General features: G+C 32.1%; 1 protein-coding gene across 1 annotated transcript in view; it reads right to left on the bottom strand.

Moving 5' to 3' along the window:
- LOC114338156 (potassium voltage-gated channel subfamily H member 8-like) overlaps positions 1–15,058 on the bottom strand; it is an 816,479-nt gene that overhangs the window by 73,010 nt on the left and 728,411 nt on the right. The window contains exon 9 of the mRNA XM_050647257.1: positions 7,838–7,998. Within this exon, the coding sequence (XP_050503214.1) occupies positions 7,838–7,998 (161 nt within the window). The remainder of the gene's footprint in view (positions 1–7,837; positions 7,999–15,058) is intronic.

The raw sequence follows: 15,058 nt of genomic DNA, 5'->3' as shown, positions 1-15,058 counted from the left end.
AAGGGTTTCAACATACCATCGGCCACTGAAATAGCAAATCCTGTTCAAGAAAATTTCTTTCAGTCAATAAAAATATTATAAATTGCCCAAAAATATAAAAAGTATCGAAAACCTCCACGTTTCACCCTCCGTAACTGTGGAATCTTTTTTTATAACAATTATGTCTAGGAGCTTTTTTGTTTTAAATTTGATGTAGAACATTTTTGTATAGAACATTGTTTACGCTAAAGCATATTTTTAAAAATATTGACGAAAAACTTAAAAACTACTAATTTACCGATTTCTCCCCCATCTCCCCCCCAAACCGGACGCTCAAAATGGTGTAACTTTTTACTGAACAATATCTGGACCATATAGAACAGTTTGGTGTTGGAGGAAAACTTTTACTTTTAATGTCTGGGTTAGGCCTTTTTTGGACCAATTATACTATACTACCTCCGTAACTTTGGAACCGTTCATTTTAGAAGGATTATGCATAGGGCCTTTTTTATTTCAAATTTAATGTAGAACATTTTTGTATAGAAGGTTGTTCATGCTAAACCGCATAGTTTTAGAAATAGTGACGAAAAACTTAAAAACTACGAATTTACCGATTTCTCCCCCCTCTTCCCCCCCAAACCCGACGCTTAAATGGTGTGACTTTTTTCTGAACATTCTGTGGACCATATAGAACAATTTGGTGTTGGAGGATAACTTTCACTTTGGATGTCTGGGTTTGGATCTAGTTATACCATACTAAATATCCATATTTTGTTATTTTGTAGTGACTCGATACAAATAGGCTTGGTTTTTTCAGTTTGTTCAGAGATATTTATTTAAAATAATTTCATCACCCTCTGATAATTTTTAATAAGAATGAAACTGGTTACGGTGTTTATGGCGCTCTCTGAACGAACTAAAATATAAGACGTCCCTTGTTTCTATTTTACGGCGTAATTATTTTAAATTAGTTCGACTCCTAACTGAATATAGACAATGGTTTAGTTAAAATCTTGCCACGTTGGATAGACGGGAAGTGAGGTGCAAATTGTAGACCTTTCCTAGTCTTCTTCAATTCAACATTCGTATGGATTGCAAGCAATAGAAACCGCGAAGACGTAACCAGAAATTTGTTCTAATTAAAAGTTTTATTTTCTTCGAAAATAAAACTTGGAATTATTGCTTTACGCAGATGTCGCTACGGCATATTATGTTATTTTGTCGTGATTCGATACTAGTAGACTCGGTTTATTTCAGTTTGTTCAGGGATATCCATAATATACACTCTCTGATGATTTCTAATAAGAATGAAACTAGTACTTAAGGGTGTTTATGGCGGTCTCTGAACGACCTGAAATATAATAAGTCTTTTTTTTTTCGTTTCACGACCAAATTCTTTAATACTGATAGTAGCCCGATCAAAGAACAATCTGACCCCAAAAAAAATAAAGGAAGGATGAAAATTTGGAAATAGGCAGTTGAAATTGTCTATTATTATACAGGGTGTTTCATTGGGAAACGGAAATACTTTTGTGGTGAATAGAGATCACCGAGACGGTTCTAGATATACTACATTTTTTGCCCTACCGACTTTTATAACCGAGTTACAGAGTGTTTTATCGATTTTGCCCATTTCTCTCCTAAGCCATTACTTTAGAGCCACCCTGTATATTTTTGTGATATTTGGTATACATATGTCTCATTCAAAACCCAAACGACCGACATTCTAACCATAAGAAAAATCCAGGTCCGGATTAACAAAAATTATGAAGTAATTGTGACCTTAAAAAACACCCTGTATATTCAAATTTTGAAAATCTGTTTGCATATTTGAGAAGAGCACAAAAAAGTAAGTTTAATGGCTTCAATTTTTCGGCCAGACAATGTTATGACTTTAATTTTGAAACTATATTAAATTTTCTAAGAACTCTGTCATTAAAAAGCAGATATTTTTAACTTTTAATTATAAATTATTAAAGTTAATGAACAAATACACATTGGAACGATCCAGTTACTAATGACAAGAAAAATCCAGGTCCGGATTAACAAAAAAATATAAAGTAATTGTGACCTTGAAACAACACCCTGTATATTCAAATTTTGAAAATTTGTTTGCGTATTTTAAAAGAACATAAAACTGTATTAAAAGGTGCAAATTTTTGCGCAGATAATTTAATTACGGCAATTTTGAAATCATATTGATTAATTGTGTCAAGATCACAAGAAGCTGCCAGAAAAATGAAGAACAATCCCAATGTAATTAGAAAATCGGGTCGAATCTTTTAAAACGAGCAAGGAAATGCATCGAACAAAATGGCGGACAATTTGAGCAACTGGTATATTTCAAATATGTTTAATTTATGTTAAATTGTTGAATTGTTGAAAATATCCCAATTCTCGCAATTCTTAATGATATGCAGACAGCTACAGAACCAGAGAATCCATGAAGCCAACGTTGCAAATAAGTCTTAAGGTGATACACTAGCGATCAACAGGTAGCCAAAACGCGTTCCAAGATTGCGGCTATAATTTTGAATATTTTTTCGAGATATTTGGCACACGTATTCGTAATATAATAAAGAATGGCGGTACAGAGCCCAATTTGAAAAATATATTAATATGTGGAAATTACTCTGTAATTAAATACAATATTAAAAAAACCAGCCTGTACCGCCATTAAGAAGAACAAAAAAATACACTTTCTTCAAATAAACTTTTTTATCCAATGCCTAGATTTTGTGTCATTTTGGAACTACTAAAATTTTTTATTTCATTAGTAGTTCCAAAATGACACAAAATCTAGGCATCGGATAAAAAAGTTTATTTGAAGAAAGTGTATTTTTTTGTTCTTCTTAATGGCGGTACAGGCTCGATTTTTTATATTGTATTTAATTACAGAGTAATTTCCACATATTAATATATTTTTCAAATTGGGCTCTGTACCGCCATTCTTTATTATATTACGAATACGTGTGTCAAATATCCCGAAAAAATACTCAAAATTACAGCCGCAATCTTGGAACGCGTTTTCGCTACCTGTTGATCGATACTGTTTCCTCTTAAGTATTTTTAAAATAAGTGTTGATTCATTAACATTAAATTATTAAAAGTTAATAATACCTAGTTTTTAATCTCAGAATTCTTTAAAATTTCAATATAATTTCAAAATTGATGTAATTAAATCAACGGCGAAAATATTAAAATGAACTTTTAATCACAGTTTTTATGCTCTTTTAAAATGCGCAGACAAATTTTCAAAATTTCAATATACAGGGTGTTGGTTTAGGTCACAATTACTTTATATTTTCTTGTTAATCCGGACCTGGATTTTTCTTGGCATTAGTAATTGGGTCGTTCCAATGTGGTAAATAGGTATTGATTATTTTTAAAATGAGTATTTATTCATTAACTTTAATAATTTATAACTAAAAGTTCACAATACCTGCTTTTTTAATGTCAGAGTTCTTAAATAATTCAATATAATTTCAAAATTAAAGTCATAAAATTGTCTGGCCGAAAAATTGAAGCGAACCACTAAACTTACTTTTTTGTGCCCTTTTCAAATATGCAAACAGATTTTCAAAATTTGAATATACAGGGTGTTGTTTTAAGGTCACAATTACTTTTTAATTTTTTGTTAATCCGGACCTGGATTTTTCTTATGGTTAGTATGTCGGTCGCTTAGGTTTTGAATGGGGCATACGTGTACCAAATATCAAAAAAATATACAGGGTGGTTCCAAAGTTATGGCTTAGGAAAGAAATGGGCAAAATCGATGAAACAACCTGTATCTTGGTTATAAAAGTCGGTAGGGCAAAAAATGTGGTATATCTAGAACCGGCTCGGTGACCTCTATTCACCATTAAAGTATTTCCGTTTCCCAATGAAACACCCTGTATAAGAAAAGTTTACAATTCTACATCCCCCCAATTTAAAAAAAATGGAGGGGAATACCCCCTCTCTAAGATGAAAAAAATACATTCAAAATAAGACCGGAATTGAATAAAATGACTTATTCTAAACAACTTTTCTTCTATAGAGTTTTTCCACTAAGTCAATAATTTTGCGAGTTTGCAAGATTTTTCGAGTTATTTGCGAGTGAATATGTTCATGATTAACAACCTAAAACATGTTTTTGGACGGTTTTTCGGAGATAACTCAAAAAGTAAGTATTTGAGCGAAAAAAATATTCCTAGCAAAAATATAGCCCATAAAAAATTGAAAAAAGTGGTGTATACAGGGTGTCCAGAAACTCTACCGACAAACGAAGACAGGAGATTCCTAAGATAATTTTAAGACAATTTAACCCAATTCACCTTGTCCGAAAATGCTTCTTAAGGAAGCTAGAGCTCTTTGAAGATGGCGTCATGAAATTAGTTCTTCTTAAATACCTCCAGAACGCTTCTATTTAGAAAAACGAAAATTGGTATGCTTATTTAGTTTTCAGAGATGAATCGATTCCATCCATTGCAAATTTCTAGTACCGGTCATAGGCGTGCGTTTAGGGTAGAGCAACGGGTATTTTATCGCATAACTTTTTTGTTCTTAACTTTTATGCATTTTTGACACCGGATTATTAAATTGTGAGGTATTCTAGTACTAAAAGGTACTCTTGATCTAAGTCGGTAGGACACACCGTTTTCTAAAAAAATCGATTTGAAAGATTTATATCTTGAAGATAAATACGCGTACCAATTTTTGTTTTTCTAAATAGAAGCGTTCTGGAGGTATTTAAGAAAAACTAATTACAAGACGCCATCTTCAAAGAGCTCTAGCTCCCTTAGGAAGCATTTTCGGACTAAGTGAATTGTGTTAAATTATCTTAAAATTATCTGAAGAATCTCCTGTCTTCGTTTGTCGGTAGAGTTTCTGGACACCCTGTATACATGAGGTCTGCAGACATATTAGAAGCAGAGTTGCAGCTAATAAAAGTAGGTTCTTTTTCGTCAAATTCTTAATCGAATATTTCAATGTGAACCCAAAAACAAATTCAACCCAAAAACGGAGCACTTTTAGGGGAAAATTAATTTTAACTTTTTTAAAGTGTTTAAAAAAGGTTTACTTTTGTTTTTTAAAAAAACTTGTAATATTAAAAGTAGGTGAATTACGCTCAAAATATTGTTGGTCATTTTATTTTTTGGTAAAAAAATCGCGAAAATCACCCCTAATTAGCATCATATATAAATTTTAACATTACCACTTTACAAGTTACTTTGTCTATGTATTATTTATATGATCTGTAAGTTTCATTGGTTCAAAGTGCTTCGTTTTGAAAAAGCTGTAGTTAAAATGGCTTGAACGAGTAGCTAATCACGAGTTTAGGCAAATTTTGAATTGCCATAGCATAACCAATTTTTGTCTAACAAGAAAACAAAAAATCAAAAATATTTAGAAAAGCAAAACGTACATTTTATTACTCTTTGAGATTTTTGGTATTCCTAATTGTTTTTAAGTTAATTCCATAAACAATTACGATTTTTTTCAAAATTAAAAAAAATGTTTTATTTTAAACCCAATTTTTTTTCAAAACTAAGCATTTTGAACAAATGTAACTTATAGATAATATAAACAATACATAAGTAAAGTAACTTGTAAAGCGTTAACGATTAATTTTATTTGAGAAGCTAATTAAGGGGTGATTTTCGCCATTTTTTTAACAAAAATTAAAAGGGACCAACAATATTTTGAGCGTAACTCACTTACTTTTAATGTTAGACATACATACATACATACATAATCGATGATCCTCTTATACCGTAAGGTGTCCAGGTGTCTTCTTTACTCGTTATTCTCTGCGAACTTACGCCACCTTTTTCGGTCCCTAGCTAATTCTTTGGCTTCCTGCCACGATTTTCCTCAATTCTGCAATATTTCCATCACACTTGTATTCCACGTTTTCCTTGGTCGGCCTCTCCTATTTTTCCCCTATCGGCCTCGCTTTCCATGTCATTTTAACCTGTCTGCCGTCGTTCATTCTAAATAAGTGCACAGTCCATTTTAATTTCTTTTCATGAACTTTTTCCTTTAATGATTTTACTTTTAATTCTCTTCTAATATCTTCGCTACGTCTGATGTCTTTAATGTTAAAAGTTTTTTTAAAACAAAAATAAACCTTTTTTTTAAACACTTTAAAAAAGTTGTAATTAATTTTTTCCGAAAAGTGCTCCGTTTTTTGGTTATATCACATTGAAATATTCGATTTGGAATTTGATGAAGAAGAATCTACATTTCATTAGCTGCAAGAAATATTCGATTTGGAATTTGATGAAGAAGAATCTACATTTCATTAGCTGCAACTCTGCTCCTACTGGGTCTGCAAACGTCACGCATACACCATTTTTTTAAATTTTTTATAAGCCATATTTTTACTAAGAATATTTTTTTCGCTAAAATACTTACTTTTTGCGTTATCTCCGAAAAACCGTCCAAAAATATTTTTTTTTTTTTTGTTAAAAATGAACACACTAACTCGCAAATAACTCGAAAAGTATTGACTTAGTAAAAAAACTCTATAGAACAAAAGTTACTTAGAATTAGTCATTTTATCCAATTCCGGACTTATTTTGAACGTATATTTTTTCACACCCAAGAAAAAATTTTTCACCCCGTATTTTCCAATTTTTGTAAAATGGAGGGGATGTAGAATTGTAAACTTTTTCTTATACAGTGCGTCCATAAAGTAACGCATAAATTCATTATTTCGTAAACCGGCCACTTTAAAGAAAAATCCCGAAACAGGTCGATTTTTATTTTTAATTTTTTGGAATATATATCATACTAGTGACGTCATCCATCTGGGCGTGATGACGTAATCGATGATTTTTTTAAATGAGAATATGGGTCATATGATAGCTCATTTGAAAAGGTATTCAATTCTCTATTCACTAATGTAAATATCAACAAAATTATTTATACAAGGTGTTCAAAAAAACATTTTTTAAATTAAACTAATTGAGACAAAAGAAGAATGTATGTAATTTATCTAATTCAAAATACGTTTTAATGTTGTGAGAAAACGGGAAAAAATGTTTTTTTTGACAAATAAATATTGTTTTTCGCTTAAATTCAATGTCAAAGCTGCCACCCACCTGCCTCTTGCCAGTTTGAACATTTTGTTTAAGCGAAAATCAATGTTTATTTGTCAAATAATTTTTTTTTGTTTTCTGACAGTAGTTTCTGACATTTTGAATTAAATAAATTACATACAGTCTTCTTTCTGTCTCAATTATTTTAATTTAAAAAATGTTTTTTTGCACACCCTGTATAAATAAATATGTTAATGTTTACATTAGTGAATAGAGAATTGAATACCCTTTCAAATGAGCTATCACATGACCCATATTCTCATTTAAAAAAATCATCGATTACGTCATCACGCCCAGATGGATGACGTCACTAGCATGATATATATGCCAAAAAATCGGAAATTAAAAATAAAAATCGACCTGTTTCGGGATTTTTCGCGAAAGTCGCCGGTTTATGAAATAATGAATTTATGCATTACTTTATGGACGCACTGTATAATAATAGACAATTTCAACTACCTATTCCCAAATTTTCATTCTTCCTTTATTTTTTTGGAGGTTTTCGTAAAATTTTACGTTCCCTGATCGGGCTATAGCTAGTACTAATACGTACATTTAATTAAAAAATAAAATAATTCTACCATAGTTAAAAAAAATTCACAAAGATGTGCCTGAAATGTTGATTGCAAACCATACTTCCTCTTTAAGGTATTAATTAACAAGAAAAATTCACCTCACATTATATTTTCCCTCGTATATTTTAAGACGTAGGCGTAGCATATCATCCGTCTAGATCTGACATTTAATATATAGTTTAATAAAACTTTCCTAACCTCAAATTGAATTTAGCATGTCTAGGGCTATTCGACAGAGCGTGTACAGGTGATCTATTGGGTGACAAGGGTGAAGTTTCCCCCTCCTCGTGGGCATTTTCGTCGTCCTCGCTAATGCTGGGAAGGGTAAGAGAAGGAATGCCATTTCCTTCAGACTCAGCCTGTAATCAACAAGAAAATATTGTTATTATTATGACTCAAAAAATGTAGCATACACTTTAATAAAGTATTTTCTTAAGAGTAAACGCGTTATTCTAAGCTCTTAGCTGCTTAATTATAAATGGGGCAAGGTTTATGTTAATTAAAAGGAGTTAAGAGAATACAAAATGCTTATAAATACTTCATTTTATTATAAAATGTTCACTTTTAAGAGATATTATGTAATAGCATGCATTTTTGCTCAAAGTTAAACGTTAATAATGAAATTACTTCTTTTATGGTAGGGGAGCAAAGTATGCTAAATGTGCAGTCAGTCAAGCGCTTTGGGGACCTATTGGGTTATAAAGAGTAGGTCCTAAAACCAAAAAAAGTTAAGTAAAGTTTTCCATTTTAGTGGGGATTTGTCCATTTTTAATTTAATTTTCCATTTTAGGGCAGTCAATGAAGGTATTTGGCTCCGAATTCCATCCTTCTTCTTCTTAACGTGCCCTACCAAGTCCCCTTGACGTTGGCGATTAACATGGCGAAACTGTCTCTGTCTCGAGCTATTCTAAATAGGTGTTCTGCTTTCTTTATTCCTGTCCACTCCCGGATATTCTTCAACCAAGAGGCCTGCTTTCTACCAATTCCTCTGCGTCCTTCGATTTTACCCATCATAATAAGTTGAAGAATATTATACCGGTCTACCCTTACTACGTGTCGAAAATAGGCCATCTTTCTATATTTGATGTTATCAAGCAGCTCGCGGGTAGCATTTGCTCTCTTAAGGACTGCCACATTTGTCAGCATAGCCGTCCATGGTATTTTCAGTATACGTCTGTGAAGCCACATTTCAAAGGCCTCCAAACGGTTAATGGTGGATATTTTAATGTCCATGCTTCGACACCATACAAGAGGACTGACCAAATGTAGCATTTAATCATGCGCTTTCGAAGTTGAAGTTGCAAGGTATCATTACAGAAGAATGACCTCATTTATAAAAATGTCGTGGGGGCCATCTCGATTCTACATTTTATATCTTTATCTGGATCTAGTTGTTCAGTAATATGGCAACCAAGATATTTAAAACTGGGTACTCTTTGAATTATATGACCATCAACATATAACCGTGAATCTTGATGGGCCAAACGGCTAAATACCATGTATTTTGTTTTTGAACAGTTTATATCTAGGCCAAACTCTCTTCCCACTGTGTCAATGGTATTTAAAAGGTGTTGCAATCCATTCATATCATCACTTAAAATAACTTTATCGTCTGCATATCTGATTGTATCTATCAGAATTCCATTAACTTTCACACCCCATTCCAAATTATGCAGCGCTTCCTTAAATATTCTATCTGAATATAAATTGAATAACAGTGGGGACAGTATACAACCCTGTCTGACACCTCTTTGTATTTTGCATATTTCTGTTGATTTTCCATTTATGTAAGCTGTCGCTGTTTGACGCCAGTATAATTTTTCTATGATTCGTACATCTTGACTATCAACTCTTTTATCCTTTAATATTTTAATTAATTTGTGATGTTGTACTCGATCAAAGGCCTTCTTATAGTCAATAAATACATGAAAGACGTCTTTCCTTTGATCTCGGCATTTCTGCAATAACACATTTAGTGCAAAGAGTGCGTCCCGGGTTCCCAGTCCATTTCTGAAGCCAAATTGTGTTTCATCCTGGTCTTCTTCACAGTTATCTCTGATTCTACTGTGGATGATACGTAGAAAGATTTTCAAAGTGTGGCTCATAAGGCTTATCATTCTATAATCGCTACAGTTTTTCGGACGTTGTTTTTTTGGTAGGGTTATGAATTCGGACTTTAACCAATCTTCAGGGATATCACCAGTCGAATAAACATCATTGAAAAGTTTGACTAGTATTCCAATGTTTTCCTCATTTATAAGCTTTAACATTTCTGTAGGTATGTTGTCGGGACCAACGGCTTTCTTGTTTTCACCTTCTAGTTCTTCACCTTCATCTAAAGTCTCCAGTTCTTCGGGTCTATCATCATTATACAGTTCATTTATATAATTATACCAGGTAGTTCGAATTTCGTGTTCGTCTATTATCATTTTTCCCGACGAATCGGTTATAGTATGTGGAGTTTTCTTATGATAAAGACCAGCTACTTCTCTTAATGTTTTGAACATATTAAACGTATCATGTTTTTCATTCAACTTTTCTAATTTCTTGCATTTATCCTCCATCCATTTTTCTTTAGCTACCTTTATTTTTTGTTTAATTAGTTTCTGTTTTTCTTTGTATTCTGTTTTGTTATCTTTCAGTTTTCTTCTCCGCTCCATCAATTCCAGGATTTCATCACTCATCCATTGTTGTTTTTTGTGCCTCTGCATCGTTGTTGTATATTTTTCCATTACTTTCCAGGTAAGATCTTTAAACGTGTTCCATATTTCTGTATTGTTTTCATTTGTTGAATTCTTTAGCTGATTATTCAGGTCATTTTCTATTAGTGTTTTGTTGGATACTGATATATGTAATTTTGGTGTTTTGGGTCTTTCTTCGACTTTTTTGAGCTTCACTTGGATGTCAGCTATTAGAGGATTATGGTCTGAACCGATATCTGCACCAGGATATGTCGTTGATCTCTTGACACCATTCTTAAATCTCTTGTTTACTAGAATATAATCTATCTGATTTCTAATTATATGAAGTGAGTTATCTCCTGGTCCCTTCCATGTATATAATCTTCTTTTGTGTAATTTGAACCATGTATTCCATCCTACTACATCGATTTACTTGATATTTTCACAGTAAGTAGGGAATAGCTCAAGAAACAAAGTCTACCTTATGCTGATGTGTGCTTTAATCTTGGGGGTGGTTTCCACCCCTTCTCGGGGGTGAAAAATGTTTTGGATAAAATAGCCACGGAAGAGGCTAGAAAACCTAATTTTAAGCAAAAACTGTTGTATAATTATTTTTGAAAACTCGATACTTTTTGACTTATTCGTGGTTGAAAATTGGCCATTTTCATTAAAAAATGACACCTCCCCGGACGGATTTTTGTGAATACCCTAAAAACTATGCCTCTAACAAAAAACTATATAAAATATTTCTGTAGGTTTTAAAAAAACAAAGTTATTTGTTCCTTCATACATCCTCTAGTTAAAATACAAAGAGGGATATGGTAGGTAAGAAGAGCTTGTTTTTTTTGCTGCATGCTCAAATCGGTGTATTCAACTTGAAATAACAGAGAAACTGTCGATTTTAGGTGTATAATGATACTAATAACTTTTGTAGTTCTTGAAAAGAACTTTATAAGTAATACTAAATGTCGATTACCTTCAACTAAGCGAGATAATCTGCAAAAAAGTTGATGACTAATGTATTTTAAGAAGAAATGAGAACTATATTTAACCCCTCATCCATTAGAATTTAAATATGTACAGCTGGTTCCAAAAAAACTGATACGACTCTTAAAGCGTATTTTGTAGAAAATTGAGCAGTGTATTTTCTTCTTCTTCTTCTTTTTGCTTTTGGTCTCGCTGCAAGGCAATTACTAGCACGATTTATAGGCGATCTTGATGTATTCTGGCTCTAAGCCATACCAAAATCTCTGACTATGTTCTTGTAAAAAGCTTTTGGTGAGGTGTGATATAATGAATATGAGTTTAATTATATTTATTGTATTATATTTTGAAGGATAAACTTATTATTTACATACTGTCACTGTCACTGCCAAATCTTAAAATTTGTCAGATAACTTCAACCTCAAAAAATGGCTGTTTGTTTGTTTATTTTATTATTTCTCTGTCATAATAAATATAATATAATGTCAGATCAATCATACACTGCTCAAAATGATCAAATCTTACTAAGAGTCGTATCAGTTTTTTTAGGAACCAGCTGTACATCGTTTTCCTTCTTCAATACTTTTTATTATAGTGTTATTTCTATGTTCAAAAAGTTGGAATGGATTAAAAGAAACGGTTTTTGAATACAATGTGATCAAATTAAAGAGCGCATTTTTAAATTTTCTTAAAAATCTTCCTTTTCCTCCATGTAACTCGAAAAAGATAAGAGATACGAAAAAAAGATACCACACAAAAATGTAGGGCTTTTTCAGATAAAAATTTCTTTTTTATTTTCATAACTTTATTTCTTATAATTTTCACGTTACATGGAGAAAAATGAAGATTTTTAAGAAAATTTAAAAACGCGCTCTATAATTTGATCTATTTTTTCAAAATCCATTCATTTTAAACCCGTACAACTTTTTGAACATAGAAATAACACTATAATAAAAGGTATTGTGGAAGAAAATGATGCGATGCATTTACATTTTGGTGGATGGGGGTTAAAATTACTTCTCATTTTTTCTTAAAATACATTAGTTATCAATCTTGTTTGCAGCATATCTCGCTTAGGTTTAATGTAATGGGCCTTTAATATAGCTCATTTTAAAGGTTTTTTCAAACACTACAAAAGTTATTAGTATCATTATACACCTAAAATCGACCGTTTTTCTGTTATTTCAAGTTGAATACATCAATTTGAGAATGTACCAAAAAACAAACTAATTTCACCTACCATATTCCTTTTTGTGTTATAACTAGAAAATTTGTGAAGGCAAGTTTTTTATAACCCACAAAAATGTTTAATATAGTTTTTTAGTTATATACATAGTTTTTAAGGTATCCGCAAAAAACCGTTCGAAAAGGTATTATGTTTCAATGAAAATGACCAATTTTAAACCACGAATATCTCAAAAAGCATTGAGATTTAAAAAAAAAATTATAGAACAGTTTTTGCTTAGAATTAGGTTCTATAGCGAATTCCATGATAATTTTAACCAAAAAATGTTACACCCCTAAGAAGAGGTGGAATCCATCCCCAAGATAAAAGCACACATCGGCATAGGGTAGACTTTGAATTAGGAGATAAGTAGAGGCTAGGCCCAAAATTTCATTAAAATCTATGCAGTAGGATAGAATTCGGAGGTAATATCCTATTCTTGCTCCCATTGACTGGAGTAAATACTTTTCTAGTTGTATTTTGAGAACATTTTTTTTTTGATTTTGTGTAGTTTTTACTTGTAGAAGTACTTAATAGTTATTCATGATATAAGTGTTAAAAGTACACGTTTAAGGCACGCATGTGAAAGTTTGCAAAATGAGCGATAGCGAGTTCTGCAATTCACATGAGTGCCTTAAAAATGTACTTTTTAACACGCATATCATACAATATTTTTGCTACAATCGTAATTACAGGACAATATCTATAAAAACTTTTACTTGAACTTGACTGACATTCCATTTTTATATTTTTTTGACATTACATCAAAATTAAATATACGGTCAATAGGAACTGCAGTGCCTTAAATATTTTCTAAAGCACTAGTGCCTTAAAGTCGCATTTAACGCTCGTATGGAGTGCTAAAAATTGCATTTGTAACACGGTTGTAGAAAAACGAATTTATTTAGTTTTAAGCAGTGAGAAATCAAATAGACTACATTCTGATAGCAAGGAGGTATCGTAATGCTGTTAAATGTACTAAGACGTACCCAGGAGCTGATATAGGGTCAGATCATAATCCGGTAGTTACTGTGATAGAGGCGAGACCAAAAAAGATAAGGAGATCACAAAGAAAGACACTAGATTTAGTTAAACTTAGAAACAAAAATATACAACAAGAAACAGGAGAAGAAATAAATGAAAACCTCAGTTCAGTGCAACAAGAAATTAACGATACATATAACGTTAACCAAAAATTAAAGTACATAAATATAGCTATACAAACAGCAGGAAAGAAACATCTGACAAAAACTACAACAAAGAACAAGGGGTGGATGACACAGGACATACTAGACTTGATGGAACAAAGAAGAAATATGAAGAATTACCTAGACAAATACAAAGAAATAAACAAACACATAAAAAAGAGAATAAAAGAAGCCAAAGAGGCGTGGATTAAAGAACAGTGTGAAGAAATGGAAACCTATGAGAAAAAGTACGATGCGTTCAATATGCACAAAAAAGTAAAAGAGATAACAGGAAGCATAAAGAAATGCCAAATAGGTAAACTTAAAGACAAAGATGGAAACCTTATTGTAGATCTAGAGAATAAAATAAAAAGATGGACAGAATACCTGAATGAATTATTTGAAGTCGATAGAAACAACTTAACTCAGATAATCAATGCAACTGGGCCAGACATATTGAAAGAAGAAGTAGAATACGCAATAAGAAACGCTAAAAATGGAAAAGCAAACGGACCTGATGAAATCCCTACAGAACTGCTGAAGCTTTTGAATGTTCAATCCGTAACCATAATATTGCATATATTCAATACAATATACAGTACTGGTATAATACCACAAGAATGGTTGCTGTCTACGTTTGTCACCATACCGAAGAAAACTAAGGCAGTGCAATGTTCAGATCATCGAACAATATCCTTGATGAGTCACCTGCTTAAAATATTTCTTAGAGTCATCCACAACCGAATCTATCAAAAACTAGACATCGATATTAACGATACACAGATGGGATTCAGAAAAGGATTAGGTACAAGGGATGCTCTCTTTGCCCTGAACGTTCTAACACAGAGATGCCTAGATGTTAACCAAGAGGTACACGCCTGCTTTATAGACTTTGAAAAGGCCTTTGACAAAGTACGCCACAGTAAACTCAAAGAAATCCTGGAGAGTAAGAACATTGACACCAGAGACATACAAATAATATTAAATCTGTACTGTAATCAGCGAGCTAATATAAAAATAGAAGACCAAACATCGGACGAAATAGAAATACGTAGAGGGGTACGACAGGGTTGTATATTGTCACCGCTCTTGTTTAATATCTACAGCGAACAAATATGCCAAGAAGCTCTCTCATATGCAAACGAAGGGATAATAGTCAATGGAGAAGTTATCAATAACATTCGATATGCTGACGATACTGTGATAATGGCAAGAACAGCGGAAGATTTACAACATCTAGTTGAAAGTATGAATGAGATATGTAATAACTACGGCATAAGGATGAACGTCAAAAAAACCAAATATATGACCTTCAGTAAGAATCCAATAAATGACACTAGTA

Source organism: Diabrotica virgifera, chromosome 3 (genome assembly GCF_917563875.1).
Source record: "Diabrotica virgifera virgifera chromosome 3, PGI_DIABVI_V3a".
Taxonomy (NCBI): Eukaryota; Metazoa; Arthropoda; class Insecta; order Coleoptera; family Chrysomelidae; genus Diabrotica; species Diabrotica virgifera.
Note: the sequence above shows the minus strand (reverse complement) of the source record. Positions and strands in the feature narration are given on the sequence as shown.